This window comes from Lonchura striata, unplaced genomic scaffold (assembly GCF_046129695.1).
Source record: "Lonchura striata isolate bLonStr1 unplaced genomic scaffold, bLonStr1.mat Scaffold_92, whole genome shotgun sequence".
NCBI classification, from domain to species: domain Eukaryota; kingdom Metazoa; phylum Chordata; class Aves; order Passeriformes; family Estrildidae; genus Lonchura; species Lonchura striata.
Window position 1 is genome coordinate 1,386,469 of NW_027461191.1, and position 23,385 is coordinate 1,409,853.

Sequence of the window (23,385 nt, forward strand, 5' to 3'; positions counted from 1 at the left end):
GCGGGCACTGGGAAGGGACTGGGAGAGAGTTTGGGGGTCCTGGGGCAGTGGGGGTGACTGTAAGAAGGCTGTGGGATCCTATGAGTGACAGGAGGGGCTTTGGTGGGTCCTGGGGAGGTCAGGAAGGGATCAAGAGGGAGGTTTTAGGGGATCCTAAGTGGGCTGGGAGTGACCTGGAGGGTGCTTGGAGGGGCCTGGGTGTCTGTGAGTTTTTGGGAGATCCTGACCCCTGTGGACCACCCAGAGATGCTGCTGGATGCTGCCGCAGCAAGATGCTGATAGGAAATGGAGACTCCTGAGTTGGGTTCTGTCTTCCTGACACTGGGGATCGGGTTCTACCTGTGCAAGAGAGTCTGGGGGGGTCCAGTGAGTTGTGTCCTCCCTCCTCTGGAATGTGTGCTCCCCTGGGGCCCCCAGTCAGGTGTCACCCCCTTTTCTCTGCCCACAGAGCTCCTGAGCCGCCGGCGGCCGCAGCCCCTCCCCGTGGCCTCGGGCCGAGCCAGGACCCCCCCCGCTCCATCACGATGCTGATTTTGGGGGGATTGAGTGTCCCCCAGCCCTGCTGTCACTCTGCCCCTGCCCGCCTGCTCCCAGTGTTCCCAGTAAAGCTTCCCAGTTAAACCCAGCCCAGTTCCTGGGGGCACTGGGGAGGGACTTGGGGGGACCCCACGGCGGGGCCGGCCCTGGGCAGGGAGGGCGGGTCCAGGTGGGGAACACTGCCTGCTGCGGGTCTGCCCGGCAACTGGTGAGTCATCAGCCCCGCTCTCGCTGATTGGCTAACTCTTCTCCACCGCGTTCTCTCATTGGCTGAGGAGAGGCCCGGCAGTGCAGAGAAGGAACGGGAGAGATCCCGCCCCGAGCACCGGCACGGGGACAACAGACCCGGCCTGGGCACAGGGAGGGAATTTATTACCAACCAAACCATGGCAGCACCACGAGAAGGGAAAGAAATCCCTCCAGCACCTTCCCCCACCCAACGGGGATCACCCACAACAGGGTTATCCACCATGGAGAGACGGGGACATCCGAGTTTAGACCACAGCCAATTTTATTGCGTGTACCAGGTGTTTATACAGGGATTTACTTCTATGGTGCTTATAGAGGGCTCTGTTTTTGGTAACGATTTCCCATTGGTTACACATTCATGGTGACATCCAGTAACCTGGGAACATTTATCTTAACACAAAGTCTCACACCATGTTGCCTGGTCACTTCTTGCCCAGGGAGACTTCAAGTGTGTCTGTGTCTCCCACAGTTTCTGCTCAGTCAGGCCTCGGATATCGGGCCCCTTTATCAGCTCCATTGCTTTACTCTCTGTTTTATTCCCCATATCGGGGCACCAGGGCTCTGCCCAACGGGGGTCACTGGGGATCATCCAGCCCAGATCCTCCCATGGGGGATGGAGCTGCAGCAGCGCACCAAGCTCTTCCCTCACTCTCTTCCCTCAATTCAAGCTCTTGCCTAACTCTCATCCCTCACTCAGGGCACGCACGGGGCTTCCCTTAGTGGCGCCTCCGTTGGTGCTGGGTCAAGTGAGAGCTCTGTGAGAAGCTCTTCCCACACTCCCCACACTCGTAGGGCCTCTCCCCGGTGTGGATGCGCCGGTGCACGGTGAGGCTGGAGCTTTGCTTGAAGCCCTTCCCGCAGTCAGGGCAGCGGTAGGGCCTCTCCTCTGTGTGAATCCGCTCATGTAGGAGGAGATGGGTGCTGGTCTGAAACCTCTTCCCACACTGGGGACACTCATAGGGCCTTTCCCCAGTGTGGATGTGCTGGTGTCTTCTCAGGTGTGAGCTCCACCCATAGCTCTTCCCACATTCCAAGCACTCGTAGGGCCGTTCCCCAGTGTGGATCACCATGTGCCGGACCAGGTCCGAGCTGTCTCTGAGACTCTTCCCACACTCCCCACACTCGTAGGGCCTCTCCCCAGTGTGGATCATCTCGTGCCGGATCAGGGTGCAGCTCCAGCTGAAACGCTTCCCACATTCCAAGCACTTGTGGGGCTTCTCCCTGCCATGAGGCTTCTCCACCAGCTCCGAGCTCTGCCTGGATCTCTGCCCGCCTTCCTGGCTCAGGGGGGATCTTTCCTCCCCACAGCTCCCTGGGCTGGGTTTGCAGCTCCTCCTCCTGCAGCATCTCCGGGGCTTTTCCTCCTCCTCCATCCAGCCACGCCCTGGAAATGATAAATCCTGGTTTGAGGGAAAAACAAGAGGAGAGCACCTTGGACTGGAGGTTCCTCCTTGCCCAAGTTCATCTCAGGAAGTCATTGGGAATCTTGTGTCTGTAAGAACATCCAAAACACCAAGTTTCAGCCCAAAAATCCCACAAACTTCAAGACACAGATCAAGCTCAGAAACACCATGATTCACCCCGTGAAGATCGTGGATCCATCTCCACAGTCACCTGCTGCATGTGGGGGGAGCAATGCTCCTGGGGCTGGGGGGACGCTGCAACTATAAGGAGTCGTGGAACCTTCTGCTGCTTCCTCTTTCTGCTCCTTGTCCTCCACCTCTTGTGTCTCTACTCTTCCTCACACTCCTCTTCCTCCTGCTATACCTCCTTCTCCTGCACAATCCCACCCTCCCCTGCCTCCTGCATCGTTTGACCATTTAGTTCCTCAAGCCTGCTTCTCCTTCCCTTCTCCTCCCCTTCTGCTCCTGCCCCCAGGCTCAGCACCCACTGCCGGCTCCCTCTTCCCCCCAGCCCCACAGCATCCCAGCGCAGGGGCAGGGATGGAGCTGGGGCAGGTCGGGCTGGGGCAGCGCTGGGCTCTCGGCCGCTCCCGCCCGCACTCGGTCCCCACTGCAGCCGCTCCCGCCAGGACAGCGCGGGGGGCCCGGCCTTGGCGCTGCCCCACTCCCACCTCCCCAAATTCCCCTCGCGGGGCCATGGGGCCGAGGGGGGGCGCAGGTGGGTCCAGGTGGGGAACGCGGGGAGCTGCGAGTCTGCCTGGCAACTGGTGAGTCATCAGCGCCGCGGGCTCTGATTGGCTGAGCTCTGCCCGAGCCCTGGGGCTGCAGCACAGAGGGGACACCCTGCTCCAGGGGGGATGTCCCACAAACGGGGGACCCCATGGAAGGAACCACAGGAAAGTGTCTTTACAAACAGATGCTCTGAATCTCCTCAGAGATAGTACCACGGACCTGTTCATAAGGAAGTGACAGGAGAAGCCATCGGTTTCAGGAAATAAGTGATGACACAGACTGCTCCTAAGACAAGGTACTACTCTATTCATGAACTTCTAGAAACATAAAAAAGCCTTAACCGAGCCATGAATATCGTTTGCCATACAGAAGTGGGGTGCATATGAAGGGGGTATATAGAAGGTGGATTGGGAAGTCTGTACCTCTCAAGTGCTTCAGCCAATGAGGAAAGCAGAGGGAGATGTGGCCTGGAGAATTAGGTTGAAAAGGAGGCTGTGTGCTCCAACAATTGGAGATATCCCATCGGGAATGTCCAATGGCCTTTCCCATTTTTTGGAATGAAATTACTTCTACAGGACTCCTCTGTCTGCTCTGTGGACAGAATCCTCTGCTGATGTCAATTTTTCCACACACCCTGAGGTTCATCCCGATTTTCTTCCACCGTCCGGGGCGGCGGGCAGGGAGTGCAGCTGAAGGTGCCTCACCCACTTTGGGTGATCGGCTCCCTTGGCTGGCGGCGGCACCAGAGATTGACTGGGGACCCGGGAGTGACCAGGAGACAGACGAGTGACACATCAGGGGGTCTGTGAAGAGTCAGCAGGGAGAGAGCACTGAAAATCTCATCAGTGAGTGCCCTGGGATCTTCGGGGAGTGAACATGGCAGGGCACCCATGGAGGGGAGAAAAGGGAAAGCCAGGGAGGGGGCCTGGCCAAAGGGATGATGATCCCAAAATGTCTCTGAAGGGTCCCTTGGGAGAATGCTGAAATAGTTTGCACATTCCCCCAGAGCTAATTAAGGTATGGACACCCAGGGGGGCAATAAGGGAAGTGGAGAAGGGATTTGGACAACAGGGGATGGATGGTGTTGGTGTGCTGGGAAGGGATCAGGTGAAGGGGAGTGTGCAGGAATATGGTTCAGGCAAGAAGCAGCAGGAGGAATCTATGTGGTAAGAAAAAGTATGATGGAAAAGAGGAGAAAGAGAAAATTAGTCACGATTGGGATGATTTTCAGCAGGGTCTTATTCTAGAAATTTGCCAGCTGATCCAGATCCTTTCCATCCCCGGTTTCCAGGAGAGGAAAAGCAGGAGGTCAGGATGCCAGGGGTTTCTCTGCGCTGGCAGCGGCAGCACCGGGCGCAGAGGTGCGGCACCGGGAGCACGGGCTGGGGCCTGTGGGGAGCTGCGGGGCCGGGCCGGGGCTGTGGGGCAGCCGGGGCTCAGCGCCGGGCGCTGCCTGACCCCACCAGCCCCGGGCAGGGCCGGCAGTGGCCCCCGGCCCCCAGGAGGCTGCGGGACGCCCCGGCCGCTGCCCGGCCCCGGGGAGCTGCCGGCCCTGCCCGCCGGGGGGGCCGCCTTTGGACACTGCGGCAGGACAGGCACCGGCTCTGCCACACGGGCTGGGCAGGGACCCTGAGCACAACGGGGAAAACAAAGGAACAGCTGGGAAATGCAGAGTGCACATGGAAGGATCAGGATTTTCTGTTCAGGATTTGGTTTGGGTCCCTGCAGAAAGGAAAGGTTTTGCAGAAAGCTCAGCAGCTCTCAGAGGATGAGCACCCACAGGCAGTGACCGGGGCTGCAGGAGTGGCACAAGAAGCCCTGCAGCACTTGGGCACAAAGGCACAGCAGCTGAAGGCAAGAAGGGATGAGCAAAAGGCCAAGCTGAAGGCAAAGGCCATGGCAGAGTTCCTACAGCCCTGAGGGATCAACCCCAGGGCCCAAGGGGGCCCCAGCACCCAGGGCATGACGGGGTCGGCCACAAGCACCTGGCAGAGGCATTGCCCTCCTGGCCAGGGCAGAGCCCACCCAAACAGCCCCTGGGAAGGAGTCAGGGCTCCAGCTGCAGCCCACAAGGACACTGCAAGCACAGACAGCAGCATCCTCAGCAGGAGCAAGTCCACCCCTGCATGGACATAGATTGGCAGGGCTCTCTGAGCTCCCATCCCACCGGGGACCCACCACACTGGAGCCCTGGAGAACGCTCAGTATTGACCTGAAAATGAAGAAAATGTCTTTGTGGATGGCTCTTCAAGGGCAGCAGAAGGGAAAAGAGTTCCAAGACACGCTGTTATTGAGGAAAGGGAATCAGACAAAGCGCAGGTTACCCCCATGGTCAGCTCAACCGGCACAGCTGTGTGTGCTTGTAAGAGCCTGGCACTGAAATGCCCTGAGCAGGAAGGCTTCAATATCTTCTGGTGACACCATCTCACCTAACAGGGGGGAAAAAGCAATTCTGACTGCTCAGCAACCACTGGATCACTTATTAAGGTATCTCTAAAAGAAATCATTCCAATAAAAGGGATTGTAGAAGCAACAAACTCAGACAGCAGAACTCATTTTACAGGAAAAAATCCTCCAGGGGGTTATGGCAGCTTTAGGAATACAATGGGACCTCCATAACCCCTGGCACCCCAAGAGCTCAGGATGGGTACAAAGAATGAAAGGGGAAAGAAAGAAATACCTTTGGAAGCTGGGGATAGAGACCAAGATGCCATGGGTACGGCTTTTGCCATTGGCTTGGGTAAGAAGAAGAGCCAGGGCCAGGGCAGATATTCAATTATTACCCTTGTAATTGATCTCAGGAATTCCTTACTCTGGGAATTCTCCACCTAGTGCAGGGTGGAGATAAGGGATGCACATTTAAAGCAGTCTGTGGCCAGAATCCTGTCTCTGGTGCAATCTCTCCCACAGGAAGCTGGGCTGGCACAGAGCCTGCCTTGGCACTTTGCTGCTGCCAACATCCAAGCAGGACATGGGCTCTGCCTAAGGAGTGCAAAGCAGCACCACTGGTGGCCAAGTGGCGTGGCCCATGCCAAGGGGCCCCGAGGCCAGAAACAGCCGCCAGCACAGCTGAACACGGGGGGACCCCTCAGCCTGGGCTCCAGGTCTCTGCAGCCCCGGAGATTTGCACTTCCCGCCTGCAGCAGGAGGATGGGAGGCCCCCCTGAGCCTGCACTGAAGGCAGCGCAGCAGCAGCCAGGGCTCCACAGCGGGGCAAGGCCCTGGGCCTGCCCACACCTCCTCTGCTGAAATCCTCGGCCTGGCCACCCTCCCTGGGCAGCTCCAGCCACCGGGGCCAGCCCTTGCTGCCACTGCTGCAGCTTCAGTGCTCGCTGGGCCTGCACTGCCACAGCTGCTGGGGACACACCGGGACAATTCCACTCTGGCTCTCACTCACACTCACACACTGCCCTGCCTGCCAGTGCATCCATGGAAAATAGACCAGCTCATAGACTTGAAATTGTTAACCTTTGATTTCTCTACTCAGGCTTGCTTTGCCTTGGCCTTGGGGAAACAAATGTTAAAGGTTTTGTTAAGGGATGTTACACCACTCAGTGGAGATGAGTTTAACATCTCAACACACTGGGAATGGCCCAAAAGAGACCCAAAAAGATAACGACCAGCAGCAAAACATCAACCCCAGCAGCAAACAGCAACCAACACCTACCCCAGACACTGCCCCCGGCAGGGCTGCAGACACCTGGTCTGCAAAAGGCTGAGAAGGAAATCCAGCACTTCCCACCTCATTAACAGCAGAAGCAAAGAAATCCGGGTCCAACAGGAAACCAAATACTAAAAACTGCACAAGTTGAAACTACAGAACATTAAACCAGTGGATTTAGAGTGGTTCAGACTATATCAAGTTTGGGAAAAATCAACTAAAACCCATGTGTCATTGAACAATTTTCTCTGCACACCCGAGCTATGTGGGGATGGAATGATTTCTGTTGCACATCCTGGCCAGAATCAAGGAATGCCTTGACTCTAACACTAAATATATTGGTGGAGTTTTTCTTTTTCCTGCAGTTTCAGTGCAAAGTTTAGAGCCTTGGAGTATTTTTTGTATTACTCCTATTTCTATGTTGCCAGTTAGGTTTGGGTCAGGGATGTGAGAATGAGTTTTTACTTTGAAGAGAAGTAGAAAAAACTGAATTGCCTTGGAATTTTTTTGTGTATGCTTCTGCATAGCTCTTAGAGATACCAAAATTTTGGTCCTGGCTTTTTAATATTCACCTTTAGGCTGCATTTTTGTGAAAAATGCATATTTATGATTGGCTTTTCGCAAACGTTACAATTAATATTATATGTGTCATGTTAGAAAGTTATGCTGTATTAATTCCCTTACGTATTGTGTTAAGTGTAGTTTTAGGTTACAACATAATGTTAAAATAGAGACAATGTATGTGGGGGGAGTTTTCTTTTTAGGAATGAGATACTCACTTCGAAGAACACCTAAATCTTCCAAAGGAGAGGAATTTATGGCTTCTTATCAGAAGAAGCTAATTTCTTCAGGCCTTGCTCAGACTTGAAGACACCAGGGGATTAAAGGGAACAGTTGACATACAACAGTTTCTTGTTTAGAATAGGATGTATGCATAACCATGAAGGATGTATGACTATGCAACAAGTGTCTTGGTTTAAGGGTGATTCCTTTGTTCACAAGTCAAGCTTTTCTTGACTTAGTGTCCGAGAGCATCTGGACATCCGTAATTCTTTGCTTTTTATTGTCTTGTAATTGTCCTAAATCTAAACTTTATTACTCTAATTGTATTATTATTTTTATAACCATTTTATTACTATTAAAATTTTAAAATTTTAATAACCAAGTGATTGGCGTTTTTCACAATTTTGGTAGCAGAGGATTGTTGCTAACACCTCTCTGCCGGTGCCTTAGGAGACTCAGTGAAGAGACGCATCCTGCCCTGGTTGGGCAGCTTCGCTCTGTTCCCCTGGTGTGTGACTGACAGACACAGGTTTTGATCCAGGGACAAAAGGAGACAATAAAACAAAGAAAAGGGAAAGGATTCCCTAAAACCGCGGTAATTAGCCCCTAAGATTAATGTGTACATGAAGAACAAAGACCTAAGGAAAGAGGATAGGTGAGTATTTGTTGGGATGGGGTGGATAAGGGGGGAATGAATGCGTGTGAATGAGAGGTGAGCTGGTTATCCCAGACTTGCCAAATGAGAGTGGAGTCTCCCATGCTGCCTTTCCGTCATTTTTGTGAGAAAAGCGGCCAGTAAAGAGACGAGGCATGTGAAAACAAGAGTGAGAGAAACCCCCCTGGGGAAACTGGGACTGGGTCTCCGGGAAGAAGTGGGACACCTTGGTGGGGGGGGGGGGATAGAAAATTAAAAAAAAATAAAAGGGTAAAAAAGAGAGGGTCTTCCTTGGAGGGTCATTAATTTGCTCAGTTTAGGGATTAATATCCTGAGAGCACTCAGGGTTGCTGGGTTGAGGGATTAACATCCTAAGAGCACTCAGGGTTGCCGGATCGAAGAATATCCAAGAGAATCTGGGGTTGTGGCTGGATTGAGGGATATCCAAGAACACAGGAACTGGCCGGTAACACCTAAAAGTGTAATAGGTGTGTTAAAATACTGCAGAATCACCGGACATCCAGGATTAATAGACATCCAGGATGAAACCTGCTGGGTTGATGGATAAGGGTTACAGTCCAAGAGCACTCAGAATAAATGTAGATATGCAATATAAATTGTTTGAAAGTAAAAGGTACCTTGTTGTTGAATGTGAGAGTGAGTGAAAAATAAGAGTGAGCGTGAGCAAATGAAAAGCATATATAACACTATTGTGAAGTCAAGAAGTATGAATGAACAGGCTTGAGGGTGTCAATGTGTGTGAGAGTGAGAGATAAAGGTGAGTAAATGTAGATGAATGGAAGTATATGCAATGTAGATTGTTTATTTTCATCTCTACTTTATTTCCTTGAAGGAAGGTGGATGATTTTGGATTATATTGTGTTAAATGATATTGTGAGAAAAAGGACTTTTTGTGTAGTTGAATGAAGGTGGTAATTCAGGTTGTTAAAGAAAGTGGGAAACAAAGGCATGGAATGACTAGGTAAGATTTTGGAAAATGGGACTAAAAACGTGTAAAAAAGAAGACAAAGGGAAAGCAAAGGGAGGGGAACAAGAGGGGAAAAGAGGAAAAGGAGTGGGATCCTTCACAGGTTTTGCCCCCTCCGCCCCTGCTCACGCCCGCTTCGGCCCCGCCTGCCCCGGTGCCGGCGCCTGTCCCGGCTCCCGGCTCGCCGCCCGCTCCTGCCCCGCTCCCGTCCCAGGCGCGGGTTCGCTGCTCTCAGCGGCTGCTCCTGCCCCGGTTCCCGTCCCGGCTGTGAGCCCACCGCCCGCAGCGGCCGCTCTGCCGGTCCCGCCCCGCCGCCCGCAGCCGCTGTGCCCGGCCCCGTCCCGCTGCTCGCGGCTGCCCGGCCGGCCCCGGCCCCGACCCGCCCGGCTGCTCCGCCCGCCGGGCTCCCGGCGCTCCCGCCCGGCCCATCCCGGGGCTCCTCCCGCGGCTGATTTCTCTGCCCCAGCCCCGGCGACTCTGCCCGTCCCGGCTGCGCTGGGCACCGCCGCTGCTGCTTTGCCTCTGCCGGGAGCACCGGCCCAGCCGCCCTTAACCACGGGCGGGCCGATCCCGCTCCCGGCTGGTGCCCCCGGCACTGCCCCTCCTGCGGCGGCTCCGGCAGCACACCCTGCCCGGGCTCCGCCTTCGGAGGACCAGGGCTGGGCGCTGGGCCCTGCCCTCAGCCCCTTCCTGCCCGGAGCTCCGCTCCCCGGGAACCGCAGCCCCAGCTCCGAGAAACTCTTTCTGTCTGGAGGACGCCCCTTACAGGAACACAGGGAGTTCAGTTAGGAGGCAACATTCTCCGGACTCTTCCTCACAGCACGGGAGAAAGGCTATAGAAAGAGACTGGGATAAAGGCATGGATCTATTTCCACTAAGAGAGGTCCCGATGGGAGGGCGTGGAGCCGGCTTTGTGAATGCTCCTTTGACTTCTTCTGGGGTCAGGAATTTTAAAAAGGAAATCAAAGGGATTTTGGAGGATCTCATAAGCACTGCTGAACAATTAGACCAATTTTTAGGTTCAAACATTTATATTTGGGAAGAAATGTGGTCGATAATAAAGATACTATTTTCTTAAGAAGAAAGGCAAATGATCAGAATTGCAGGCATAAAAGTCTGGACTAAAGAAAATCCACAGGGCCCCCCGAGGAGGGCAAATGCCAACCACACCTCCTGAGTGGGGTCAAAATGATGAGGAGGGGAGAAAACATATGAATGAGTATCAAATTTGATTGTCGGGGGAATAGGGGGGCAGCATCTCGAGGGCAAAGTCCTGAGGGGACTTTTGGGGCACAGCAGGGGAGGGGGGAGGCTCCGGCTGAGTGGTTGGACAGACTGGGGAGAAATAGGAGGCAGTGTTCCAGAGTGGATCCTGAGACTGATGTGAAAAAAGCTTTGTTAAGGATTAACTTTGTGCTTGGCCAGATAATGGAAAAAATTGAAGATTGGCATGACAGATTATTAGATGATTCATTAAAGGAAGCTCAGAAAGTCTGTGGCCAAAGCCAAACTAAAAGCAAAGATTGTGGCAGTCACCATGCAAGGAAACGATTGCAAGAAAGCAATAAAAAACCCACAGGCCCTATTCCTAGATATGATAGTGGTAGAGACAGGGGAACAGGAAAGAATAAAATCCCAATGCAAAGTTTCAGAAATATTGTAAGAATGTCTCCTTTTACTGTAAGGGCAAAGGTCATTATAAGAGAGATTGTCCTAAGAGGGTAACAGATCTGAGAATTTGTAAAGAGATGGGCACCGAAGAAGAATAAGGATGTCAGAGGCTCTATTTTTTCAGGGGACAGATACCATGTAAAGCCTATGATAGCTTTAAAAGTCGTTCCCCAAGAAGAAAAATTGGAGTTTGTGGTAGACACAAGGGCAGAAATAACTTTTCTGTAAAATATTCCATAAGATTATAGTGTAAGCATAGATACTGTAAAAGTAACAGGAGCAAAAGGAGAGAGTTCCACAGTACCCGTTATTAAAAATGTGGTAATAGAGGGAGAAACTAGATTTTGGATGACGGATGTTTTCTTGGTCCCAGGGGCAGGTAGCAATTTATTGGGACAAGATTTACAAGTGAAATTAGGAATAGGGGTTGTTCCAAAAGAATGGAAGATGACAGCTAGACTTGTAAAACTAGGCCAGGAGGATGGAAGAAGAATTAACAAGGAAGTTTGGGCTGGGGAGGGAAATAGGGGAAGATTAAATATTGACCCCATAAAGATTACAACTGAGGAAAAAAAATTGTCCCATATGTGTACGGCAGTATTCTATATCTTTAGAAGGACAGGAATGTTTAAAGCCAGTAATAGAAGGACTAATAAAGGATAGGACATTAGAACCTTGTATGTCTCCCCATAATACCCCAATACTCCCAGTAAAGAAGCCTGATGGGAGCTATAGACTGGTACAAGACTTAAGGGAGGTTAACAAAGGAACTCAGACCCGCTATCCAGTGGTACCAAATCCTTATACTCTTTTCAGTAAAGTTCCTCCCCAGCATCAGTGGTTTAGTGTAGTGGACCTTAAAGATCCCTTTTGAGCTTGCCCATTAGCCCAGGAGAGCAAGTTATCTTTGCTTTTGAATGGAAGGACTCACTAACTGGAGAAAACAGCAATTAAGATGGACAAAACTACCACAGGGGCTTACAGAATCCCCAGACTTATTTGGACAAGCTTTAGAAACAATACTACAAACTTTCCCCACCCCCCTGGAATACAAGTTATTTAATGTATAGATGATCTTTTACTTTCTGGGGAAGCTGAAGCTGAAGTTAGAGAGGCTACTATAAAGCTTTTGAATTTTCTTGGGGAAAAAGGATTAAGGGTATCAAAAGGGAAGCTGCAATTTGTAGAATCAGAGGTAAAATATCTTGGACACTTGCTTAGTAAGGGTAGTTGGAAGCTCAACCCTGACTGAAACACAGGGATTCTATCCCTTCCCCCTCCCTCTTCAAAGGGGGAAATCAGAAAGATACTCAGATTATTGGGATATTATAGATTGTGGATTGAAGGATATACACAGACAGTAAAATTTTTGAATAAAAAAAACTGACAGAGGGAGATGATATAAAATGGATCAAAAAGGATAATGAAAAACTAAGAAAAAAGAAGTTAAAACTAGCCCCAATATCAACTTTAAGCTCACCTTCACTAGCAAAACCCTTTCATTTGTATGTAAATGAAAAAAAAGGGGTAGCTCATAGGGTTTTGTTTCAAGAGTGGGGAGGAGTAAAGAGACCCATGGCTTATTTATCAAAGATGTGGCATCCAGTAAATCAAGGCTGGCCAGTGTGTATTCAAGCTACAGCAGCTACTGCAATCCTAGTAGAGGAAAGTCATAAACTGACTTCTAGAGGTAAATTAATTGTGTGCACACCTCATGCAGTACTAAATTTCTTCCAATTTGCATTGTGATTTTTATCTTGAAATACATAACTTACTGTACTCTAGGATTGAAAAACTAGTTTGCAGCTGTGACATAGCAAAACCTGCTATTAATTTGAGTCAATGCAGGCTGTTCAATCAAGTGTTCTCAGTGTGTAAAGTTAAAATAAAGGTAACACCAGCTGCTTGGTAGGTCAATGAGAAACATTTTTCCTTCCAACCAGTCCTTTTTCATGTACCCAAATGTGTTTTGCTTTCTTAGTTTTTTTGTTTTGTTTGTTTGCTGTTTTTTCTGGAAGTGCTAACTACTTGCAGTGTATCTAGAACAGCAAATAAAATTGTGCATACAAAACACTTGTAAAAAACATAGGGTTCATTTTTTCCCCACAATGGGAGGTGGCTACATATAGAAAAGGGAACCTACAAAGCTAGATGAAGAAAAAGTTTCAGTATCTTCTAATGTAAACTGTTAATTTGTTAGTTTCAGCGTCACAGTGGGTGTGTGACACACACATATGAAAAAGATGGTGAGGGAGATCTCTGTTTACTACAGTTTCCTATTTCTTGAATGAGTTAGAGAGCTATGAAGCAATTGTGATTCCTTGTGTGGATTACCCAGGCCTGCAGGGAGGGCTTGGCCATGGTTCCCTCTGTGCTGCAGGCAGCCCTGCAGCGTGGCAGCAGTGGCTTGCCTCTGGTGAGTTTGCAGGCAGGGTGCTCCAGCACTGCAGTGCTCAGGGGCAGTTTCCTACTTTGACACCAAAGCTTAAATTCAAGAGTGCCTCTTCCCATCCAGTTATTGTTTGTACTGTAAGAACCTCTTCAGAGAGTGTCTCCTGGCAGTCAAAAAGAGAGTATTGCAGAGATAAATTCCTTACTTGCTGTCTCCCCCACTGTATCCACATTTTGTCTATTCCCTCTTCAAATTATAGATTTGTAAAACTCATGCTCTGTGTCCTCAGATGCCCTTCCCAAATCAAACCTTGGCTTCTTTGCAAATTATATTGCACTAACAAGCATTGCCTTAAATTTTTTATTGCAGGCAAGATCACTTCAGAAGTAAGTTTTTGTTTACCTTGTTCCTAAACCCTTTCAAGCTTGTGAATGGAAAATTGTGACAGCAAAATAAGTCTTTAGTTTTAGCACTGTCAGCTGTGGGTAGCTGGTAGCCCTTGGTGGAGGGTGCCGTGAATTAAAGGCCTGCAGAACACACATAACAAAAGTAATTAAATTTGTAAGGAAGTTGAAAAAGGAGGGAGAGGTGATTGGCAGACTCACCTCTCCAGGATGTAGGACTAATGTTAGAAAGTGGACTGATATTGGAATGTGGATGTTGAAATGTGAAGAGAGAAAAAGAGAGCGAAAGAGAGAGAAAGGGAGAAGAGAGAAGAAGAGAGAAGAAGAGAGAAGAAGAGAGAAGAAGAGAGAAGAAGAGAGAAGAAGAGAGAAGAAGAGAGAAGAAGAGAGAAGAAGAGAGAAGAAGAGAGAAGAAGAGAGAAGAAGAGAGAAGAAGAGAGAAGAAGAGAGAAAAAGAGAGAAAAAGAGAGAAAAAGAGAGAAAAAGAGAAAGAGAGAGAAAGGGAAAGAGAGAGAAAGAGAAAGAGTGAAATACGCCCCAAAGTTCCCATACCGCAGCTATTTGTAAGTTCTCCCCCATTCCTGCTAGACAGAGTGACAACAAGGGGAGGGGAGTGAGGAAGTACAGTCAAAGGCAAAGCTGTGAAAAAGAGGGAGAGCTGGACCTCCAATAGAGATAAGATCAAAGCAGAGATAGCTGACTCTCACAATGTGCTTTATTTTTTTAAACAAAACTTCTTTTTTTTCCTTCTGATTTTTGTTGTTAAGGAAAGGAGGCTTTTGTTCTGAAGAATGGGTCTGTAAGACTAAAACAGTTGGATGTTGCCTAAAAAGCAAAAAACCAAGAGATGTGATACATCTTGTGTTAAATTTGGGCTAGTCTTTTTTTATTTAACTAGTTATAGCTCACAAGAAGAAGAATTGGCCTCTGCAGCAATTAGCACAGCTGGATACAAGAAGAAGAAGCAGCTATAGAAAAAGTTTTTAGTTAAACCCAGAAAGTTTTGAAGAAAACTAATGGTGAAAGTTAATGCAGTATTGTTTTTCTTTTAACACTGTGTTATTAAGAAGTCCTTTCCAGGTACTACTAAAGCAGCAATCCCAACCATGGAAAAGAGGGTGAATTCATGCCAGCAAAATAAAAGAATTTGTGAAGAAACGTGAGGAATGGACTATCACATCAAAACTGGGTGATACCAAATTGACTTTCAACCAGGACTGGGTGGTAATGGTTTGGGAAGACCCAAATGACCAAAGGCAGGTACAAAGAATAACACCTAACTGAGAAATAAGGCAAAGCTTGCATCACTGGTTCTAAGCCCTGCCTGAATAAGCCCTGAGCCGCCTCCGACACCTCCTTGGCAGAGGAACACTGCCACTTCAAACAGGAGGATCGGGAGTGTTTGAGTCAAAGAGTTCTGATAGTCTGGCCTTAGCCTGTGACTTGTACAGGCAAGAAGGGAAATTGCCATTAATACTATGCTGTATACTTTATTTGATTCATCCCCATATTGGACATGGCAGCTGGGTTATAAGTGAATGTTTAAATTATGAGAATAATTGGCATTGTAGCTCACAAAATCTATGTTCTCGTGGCAAGAAGTATTGAGTACTGAATCAATCCCCTATACAGAAAGACCTCAAAAACTGAAGTAATAAATTGCTTTTGTAGATGGGGATTATCAATGCCTGTGGACTGAGAGATACCTGAGGAATGGTGGAAAACTACAGTTAAAAGGTGTCAAAAACAATTTGCCTGGAAATGAGTAAAAAAGGAGTGACAAGGGAAACAGAGGGCAAGCCTGGATTGAGCACTGTACTCACCAGGGAGAAGATCACACGTACCTGCTGTGGGCAGCAGCCCCACAGGCAGGGGAGGTGGGGGTATAAGCCAAGCCAGACCTCTGTCATTCCTGTTTCTGTCTCTCATTTGTTGTCTTTTCCCTTCTGAGATAGCAGCAAGATCGTGTCACAAATGCTACAGAAAGTGTTACATGGAAAGAAACCAAAGTTCCTTTTTGTTACACACACCCATGTCAACAGCCACTGTTATAACCCATCCAAATTAAGTACCTGCAGGAAAAGGGGGAAAATTATCACATACAAAGAACTTAGGAAAAAGTAGTAATACTTGGGGCATGGAATGTCCAAAAGGAGAGAGATGGATTTGTTTTACATCTGATCTTAGAAATATAGTCCAAGATTCATTCGGTAAAGAGACAATTAGTAAAAAAAAAGGTAAAACAAGCACAGCAGTCTAGCTCTGTGTTAACCCCAAATTATATCCTGAGTCATATTAAATGACTCCAAGCAGTTATAGAGAAGATAATAAACAAAGCTGCTGAGGCATTGGAATTAATATGGAGTCTGCAAAGCCAAACATCACCTGCAGTGCATTAAAATAGGTTGGCTTTACGCTATTTATTGGCTAAAGAATGGGGTGTACAGATTGTTGAAAATAGATGGCAATGAGGATGTCATCCTGGAAAAAACAAAGGATATCAGAAAAAAATTATGACCCTGCTATCAGTCCAAAAATGGGAAAATAACGTTAAAAACTAGCAGGTGGGGTAATGTATTGAGAATGGGATGGTGGAAGAAATTAGGATTCTTCCTTTTATGTGTTACAAGTCTTTTAATATTTCTTCTTTGTTTAATCCCATGTTTTATTTGATTACCAACAGAGTCCAAAGAATGCAAGAGGACAGGAAATATTCTTTATAAATCATTTGGCTTGAGCAGTAAGAGGTGGGATTGTGAAAAATGCATATTTATGATTGGCTTTTCGCAAATGTTACAATGAATATTATATGTGTAATGTTAGAAAGTTATGCTGTATTAATTCCCTTAGGTATTGTGTTAAGTGTAGTTTTAGGTTACAACATTATGTTAAAATAGAGATTATGTATGTGGGGGGAGTTTTCTTTTTAGGAATGAGATGCTCCCTTCGAAGAACACCTAAATCTTCCAAAGGAGAGGAATTTATAGCTTCTTATCAGGAGAAGCCAATTTCTTCAGGCCTTGCTCAGACTTGAAGATGCCAGAGGATTAAAGGGAACAGTTGACATGCAACAGAGTTTCTTGTTTAGAACAGAATGTATGCATAACCATGAAGGATGTATGACTATGCAACAAGTGTCTTGGTTTAAGGGTGATTCCTTCGTTCACAAGTCATGGTTTTCTTGACTTAGGGTCTGAGAGCATCTGGACGTCCGTAATTCTTTGCTTTTTTTTGTCTTGTAATTGTCCTAACTCTAATTGTATTATTATTTTTATAACCATTTTATTATTATTAAACTTTTAAAATTTTAAAAACCAAGTGATAAGAGCTTTTCAAAATTTTCAAAACTAGATGAGATTTAAAGGTGACCCTTTAACTCATAAACAATAAATAGAGGTTTTGAAGATAAAAAAAAAAGCAGCAGATTGTGCGGGGAGGGGGGGGGGGGGGGGGGGGTGTGCACAACTGAGGCTGCTGAAGGCTGCTGTGGAAGAGAAGCTGCATTCCAGGCACCCAGGAGGAGCTTTAGAAATGCAAATTAACACTGCTGGGGCAAATTGGGGACAATGTACCTGGCTCTTCTTGCCTGGGGCAGGAATTGGCTGATTCCCTCTGCCCCTCACCCCAAGCTCTGCCTGCTTGCACAGATGGAATCTGCACAGCTGAAGGCAGAGCCCGTGCTGAGGATCTCTGACTGCAACAGAAATGGCTGAAGCTGCAAAGGGAAACAGCAAATGGAGAATGTTGGGAAAACTTCACTAAAATAAGGGGGGGATCATCCCTCTGCACACTCCAACATCTGCTGTCACTGTCTGTGCTGTACAGGGTGTATCAGAGCACTGGGGGTTTTGCTAGAAGAGGTTCAGGAGTAAGAAAAAAAATGGTCAGTTGATGCAGCCCCAGCTTGAGGGAGCGCCCAAACATGGGGAAAAGATGAACGGCCACCAGAACAAATCCTACAACACCATGGACCAGCCCCTGGGAACCAAAACGATTTTGTGAAAAATGCATGTTATATGGCTCTATGCAGATAGCTACTATATGTATTATGTTAAAATGATAACTTGTGCTGTATTAACATTTTAATAGTATGGTAAACGTAGCTTTGTAGATAAAATGAAGCTTTAGTAGTTAAAAGAGAAAATATGCATGGGGGAGGGGGGGGTTAAGGAATGAGAACACCTAAATTCGCTCAAGGTACACCTACATTCTCCAGAGAAGAGCAATTTTTATGGATTTCTTACTAGAAGAAGCTAATTTCTTCAGGCCATGCTCAGACTGGAGGATGCCGTGGGGATTAAAAAAAATAGCTGACATACAACAGACAGAGTTTCTTGTTTTAAATAAAATGTATGCATAACCATGAAGGATATATGAATATGCAACTGTGTATTTTTTTAGGGGTGATTCCTTTATTCACAAGGTATGGTTGTTGTGGCTTAAGTGCCCAAGACAGCATCCGGACATCTGTAAGTCTTTGCTTTTTAATGTCTTGCAATTGTCCTAACTCTAAATTTTTATTAGTCTAATTGTATTCCTACTTTTATAACCATTTTACTAGTATTAAACTTCTAACATTTTAAAAACCAAGTGACTGGCGTTTCTCACAAATTCATATCAGGAGACAGAGAACCCATTTATCATTCCAATGGCATCATGAGATTACAAGCTGTCCTCGAAAGAAGAACCAACCAGACAGCTCCAGCTCCAGACCTTCCTGCCGACCAATCCATTGAAATGAGGAACACAACATTTCACCAGGGGATGGGATCAGATTATCTGTGAGTAGAAAAAGGAGGAGTTTGTGGAAAACTAAGTGACTCAAACTGATGTTGGCAAAGAGATGACAAGAGAAAACTGCTAAAAAAGCTAACAAAGGAAATAGGAGAGCAGTTTATGTATTGGTCAAACACGGAAAGGATGGGAATGGAACAGGCTTTTGTGGCTCCCCGGAACACCAGGGGTTAAACGAATGCTGCTTCTCCTCTTCTGTGCTGCAGCAACTCTCATCTTTTTACCATGCTCCACACCTTGGCAGTGCAGCTCATCCAGCAGCTGAGCCAGGGCATGCAGGTGGCAGCCAGGCCTCCTGATCCACAAACGGCGACAAAAGGACAGGGAATGAGGGCACCGAGAATAATCCCAAAACCAAAGAGGACCCGGGAAGAATAAAACAGAGTCAAGGAGTGAATCTGCCTGGAGATAGGGCCAGGGAGTTGTAGAGAAGGAAGTAACGGGAGAAACCATCAGTTCCAATAAATGTTAAAAGTTGACCCAGACAGCTGCTGAAAGTCCCGCTACATTCCCGAACTTCGAGGAGAAGAACAAAGACTTAACAGAGCCATGAATATCGGCTGTTATACAAAAGGAGGGTGCACATTAACGAGGACAGGCTCCAGGCGCATCGGGAAGTCGGAACCTTCCAAGGAACTCAGCCGGTGGGCAAAGGCAGAGGGAGATCGGCCGGGAAAATGAGGATAAAAAGGAGGCTGCGGGCTACAGCCACGGCAGAGAGCGCACGGCAAATGCCCCACGGCCTCTGCCCCTGCTCGGCAATAAAGTCACTTTGACAGGACTCCTCGCTCTCCGCCGGGCACACGAACCTCCGGCGACGGGAATTTCCCCGCCCGCTCCCGGCCGCGGGGCAGCCCCTCTGTCCTACCCACAGCAGCCGGGCCGAGCCAGCGCTGCTCCGGCAGCGGCTCCTGCCCGGCCCCGGCGGGAAGGAGACCGCGGGCAGCCGCTCCCGCAGCGCCCTCAGCCCGGGGCCGGCACGGGCCGGACACGGCACCGGCGAGCCGCCGGAGCCCCCTGCCGCCCCCTCCGCCCGCAGCCGGCCCCGAGCCCCCGCAGAGCCCAGCGCGGCTCCCACCTGCGCCGGGGCCGCCTCCGAGCTCCGCCGCCGCCGCCTCACCGCGCTCCGGCCGCTGCCGCCGCTGCCGGGCCCGCACAGCCGCTCGGCCAATGGCGGCGCTGCGCGGCCACGGCCGCCCTCAGCCCGCCGCCGGGGCCGCGCCGCGCCCCGCTCCCACCAATCAGCGCGCCGCGACCGCGACTGACGGCACCGGCGGCCAATGGCAGCGAGCTCGGGGCGGGCTCTGCGCACGGCCCCGCCTCGCCCCGCGCTCTCGGCGCCCCCGGGCTGCGTGAGGGGAAAGCCGGAGATGAGGAACAGCCCCGGCACGGGCCCGGGCCGAGCCGGGATTGAGCTGCCCGCACAAACAAACTTCTCCGCGCCTCCCGCCACGGCTTTCCCGGCCCTGCGCCTCCCGTGCCTCCGCCTCTGCGGGAAGCCCAGGAGCCTCACTTCTCCTGCCCCTCGTTAGTGCATCAGTGCTTCGCTTTGATTTCCCCCGAAAAGGGAAACCTGCCCCAAGCCCTGTGGGTGGGTGGGGCAGGGGAGAGATTTCTGGCAGAAAACTCCAAAGACTCGGAGCAGGAGAAGGAGAAGTCAGTGCAGAGCCTTAAATGCAGCTTTCCCCACGCCTCCCTGCTCCCAGCTGCACCTCCTCCCCCGGCAGGGCAGGAGACAGGGAATGGGGCCATGCTCAGCTCATCCCCCGGGGCTTCTCCCTCTGCTCAGGGACAGGAGTCGTTCCCTGCTGCACCCTGCGCTCTCTCCCGGCCGAGACTTCTCCAGGAACTTCTCGGAGCGGAGTCCATCCCCTGGGCACAGCCCCCTCCGAGTGCTGCAGCGTGGGTCACTGTGCCACGGGCTCAGTCCTGCCAGGACAGGCTGCTCCAGCGGGGCCCCTCTGCCCGCGGGCTCACAGCTCCTCTCAGGCATCGCCGAGCTCCAGCCCGGCTCCTGCAGGGGCTGCAGGGGATCTCTGCATCCCCATGGACCTGCAGGGGATCTCCGCATCCCCATGGACCTGCAGGGGGATCTCCGCATCCCCATGGACCTGCAGGGGGATCTCCGCATCCCCATGGACCTGCAGGGGGATCTCTGCGGCCTCATTGTAATATATGTTATGGAATAATTTGTGCTTATGTAAAATATACATTAAGTCAGTTGTGCTTGTAGAAAAAGATTCTTAAAGTTTTATATGACCGGTGGCTGCAGCCAGGGCTGGAAAACCAGAGTTGGCAGAGAAAGAAAGACCTAATTTACAAATGAAAAAAGGTGTCTCTGCAGAGATGGGCTCTTTCCGGGGACAATCCAGGAGACACCCAACGTTTAACCCCTGGTCTGCCGGGGAGCCAGGAAACCGTGTCCCATTCCCATCCTTTCCATGCTTGGACCAATACAGAAACTGCTTTCCTATTTCCTTTCTTATCTTTTTCAACACTTTCCCCTTGTCATCTCTTTGCCAACATCAGTTTGAGTAATTTAGTTTTCCACAAACTGCTTTTTTTTCTGCTAACAGATAATCTGATCCCATCCCCTGGTGAAATGTGTTCCTCATTTCAGTGGCTTGGTCGGCAGGAAGGTCAGGAGCTGGAGCTGTCTGGTTGGTCCTTATTCTGAGGACAGCTTGTAATCGAATGATGCCATTGAAATCATAAATGGTTTCTCTGTCTCCTGATAGGAATTTGTGAAAAATGCCAATCATTTGGTTTTTAGAATTTTAAAAGTTTAATAATAATAAAATGGTGAGAAAGATAGGAATAGAATTAGAGTGATAAAAATTTAGAGTTAGGACAATTACAAGACAATAAAAAAGAAAGAATATCTGAGGTCCAGATGGTCTCAGGCACTTAAGCCAAGAGGAATGTACCTTGTGAATGAAGAAATCACCCCTAAAACAATACACTGTTGCATATTCATATATCCTTCATGGTTATACATACATTATATTTGAAACAAAAAACTCTGTCTGTTGTATGTCAACTGCTTTCTTTAATTCCCACGGGGTCTTCAAGTCTGAGCAAGGCGTGAAGAAATCAGCTTCTTCTAATAAGAAAACCATAAATTGCTCTTCTCTGGAGAATTTGCGTGTTCCTTGAAGCGAGTATCTCATTCCTTAAACCCCCCCCAACACACACATACATAGTTTCTTTTTTAACTACTAAAGCTTCATTTTATCTACAAAGCTACATTTACCATACTGTTATATGTAGCAGATATAATTGCACCATTTCTAATATGATATATGTGATATTGAATGTTTGTTAGATTTGTTAGAACACTGTAACACTCTACACGTTTGTATTAGGATTCCCCCCCACCCTCGCAGGTGAGACCGGGTGTATATTGGAAACTGATTTACAAGTAAGAAGGTGCGGCTCCCCAGGAGATGGGCCATGGCTGGGGAGATGCGGGAACCCCAGGTGCTGATCCCTGCCTGAAGGACCCGAGATGGATATCATGGAAATCCTTGGGCAGACACAGGTGAATGCAGCGTTCCCTCCCGTAAATTTCATCAAGGGATTCAACAAACTCCAGACACTGAATTGTTCTCCCTCATCACCAAAGCAGAAAATCTTATTAACATGTGGACTCTGAAGAGAAGAAAAGACTGATTACTGAAACCTTGGCCTCAGGAAGAATTTTCCCTATAAAAACCGCTTGTGCCAGGATGGAGGTGTGTGGGCATAGAGGAAAACCTGTGCTGAGGCTGACCTCTTTGTTGCACACCCAGGGCCGACCCCAGGCTCGGCTCTGTTCTTTCCTTGTGGCTGGCCTAGATAGAATTTGATTGCAAAATAAATATTTTATTTTTTCATATTAATTTGGCTGGACAAATTTTCATTTATAACAGTTGTAATACATAAAAGGAAGAATCCCCATTTCTTCCACCATCCCATCCTCAATACATTACCCCACCAGTTAGTTTTTAACACTGTTTTCCCATTTTTGGATTGGTGTCTGGGTTGTTTTTTTCTAGGATGACCTCCCCGTTGTCATCTATTTTCAACAATCTGATATATTAAACTTTCCACAAACACCCCCTTCATTAGCCAATAAACAGTCTAAAGCCAGCCTATTCTGGTACACTGCAGTTTTTCCCCATTTTCCCTGCAGGTACTTAATTTGGATGGGTTATAACAGTGGCTGTTGACATGGGTGTGTGTAACAAAAAGGAACTTTGGTTTCTTTCCATGTGATACTTTCTGTAGCATTTGTGACACGACCTTGCTGCTATCTCAGAAGGGAAAAGACAACAAATGAGAGACAGAAACAGGAATGACAGAGGTCTGGCATGGCTTATACCCCCACCTCCCCTGCCTGTGGGGCTGCTGCCCACAGCAGGTACGTGTGATCTTCTCGCTGGTGAGTACAGTGCTCAGTCCAGGCTTGCCCTCTGTTTCCCTTGTCACTCCTTTTTGCTGATTTTTCTATGCAAGTCCTTTTCAACGCTCCTTTGGTGTGTTTTGGTGTTGCCCATTTTAGATGTGATAGTCCATTCCTCACGTTTCTTCACAAGTCCTCTGCCTCTGTTTCCCACTTTCTCTAACAACCTGAATACCACCTTCTTTCAACTACTCAGAAAGTCCTTTCTCTCACAATACCATTCAACACAATCCACCTCCCTCCAAGGAGATAAAGTAAAGCTCAAAATAAACAATCTACATTATATATACTTCCATTCATCTACATTTACTCACTTTTATTTTTCACTCACTCTCACATACAACAAGGTACCTTTTACTTTCAAACAGTCTACATTACATATCTACACCCTGAGTGCTCATGGAATGTTAATCCATCAACCCAGCAGGTTTAATCCTGGATGTCTCTCAACCCAGCAGAATTTTAGGTGTTACTGTTTTCCAACCCCAGATCCCCTTGGATATTTTTAACCCTCAGTCCAGCTGTGTTGTCCAACCCCAGATCCCCTTGGGCATAACCTCAATCTGCAACCCTGAGTGCTCTTGGAATGCAAATCCCCCAAATCCTCCTCTGGAAGGAGCCCCCAGAAAACAAACCCCCACGGCTCCTCCCCACCCACCTGATTCGGGAAGA

General features: G+C 48.7%; 1 protein-coding gene across 1 annotated transcript in view; it reads right to left on the reverse strand.

Annotated features, from left to right (window-relative positions):
* LOC144248836 (uncharacterized) overlaps positions 1-23,385 on the reverse strand; it is a 115,133-nt gene that overhangs the window by 81,321 nt on the left and 10,427 nt on the right. The window contains exon 13 of the mRNA XM_077790817.1: positions 20,322-20,422. Coding sequence (XP_077646943.1) covers positions 20,322-20,422 — 101 coding nt within the window. The remainder of the gene's footprint in view (positions 1-20,321; positions 20,423-23,385) is intronic.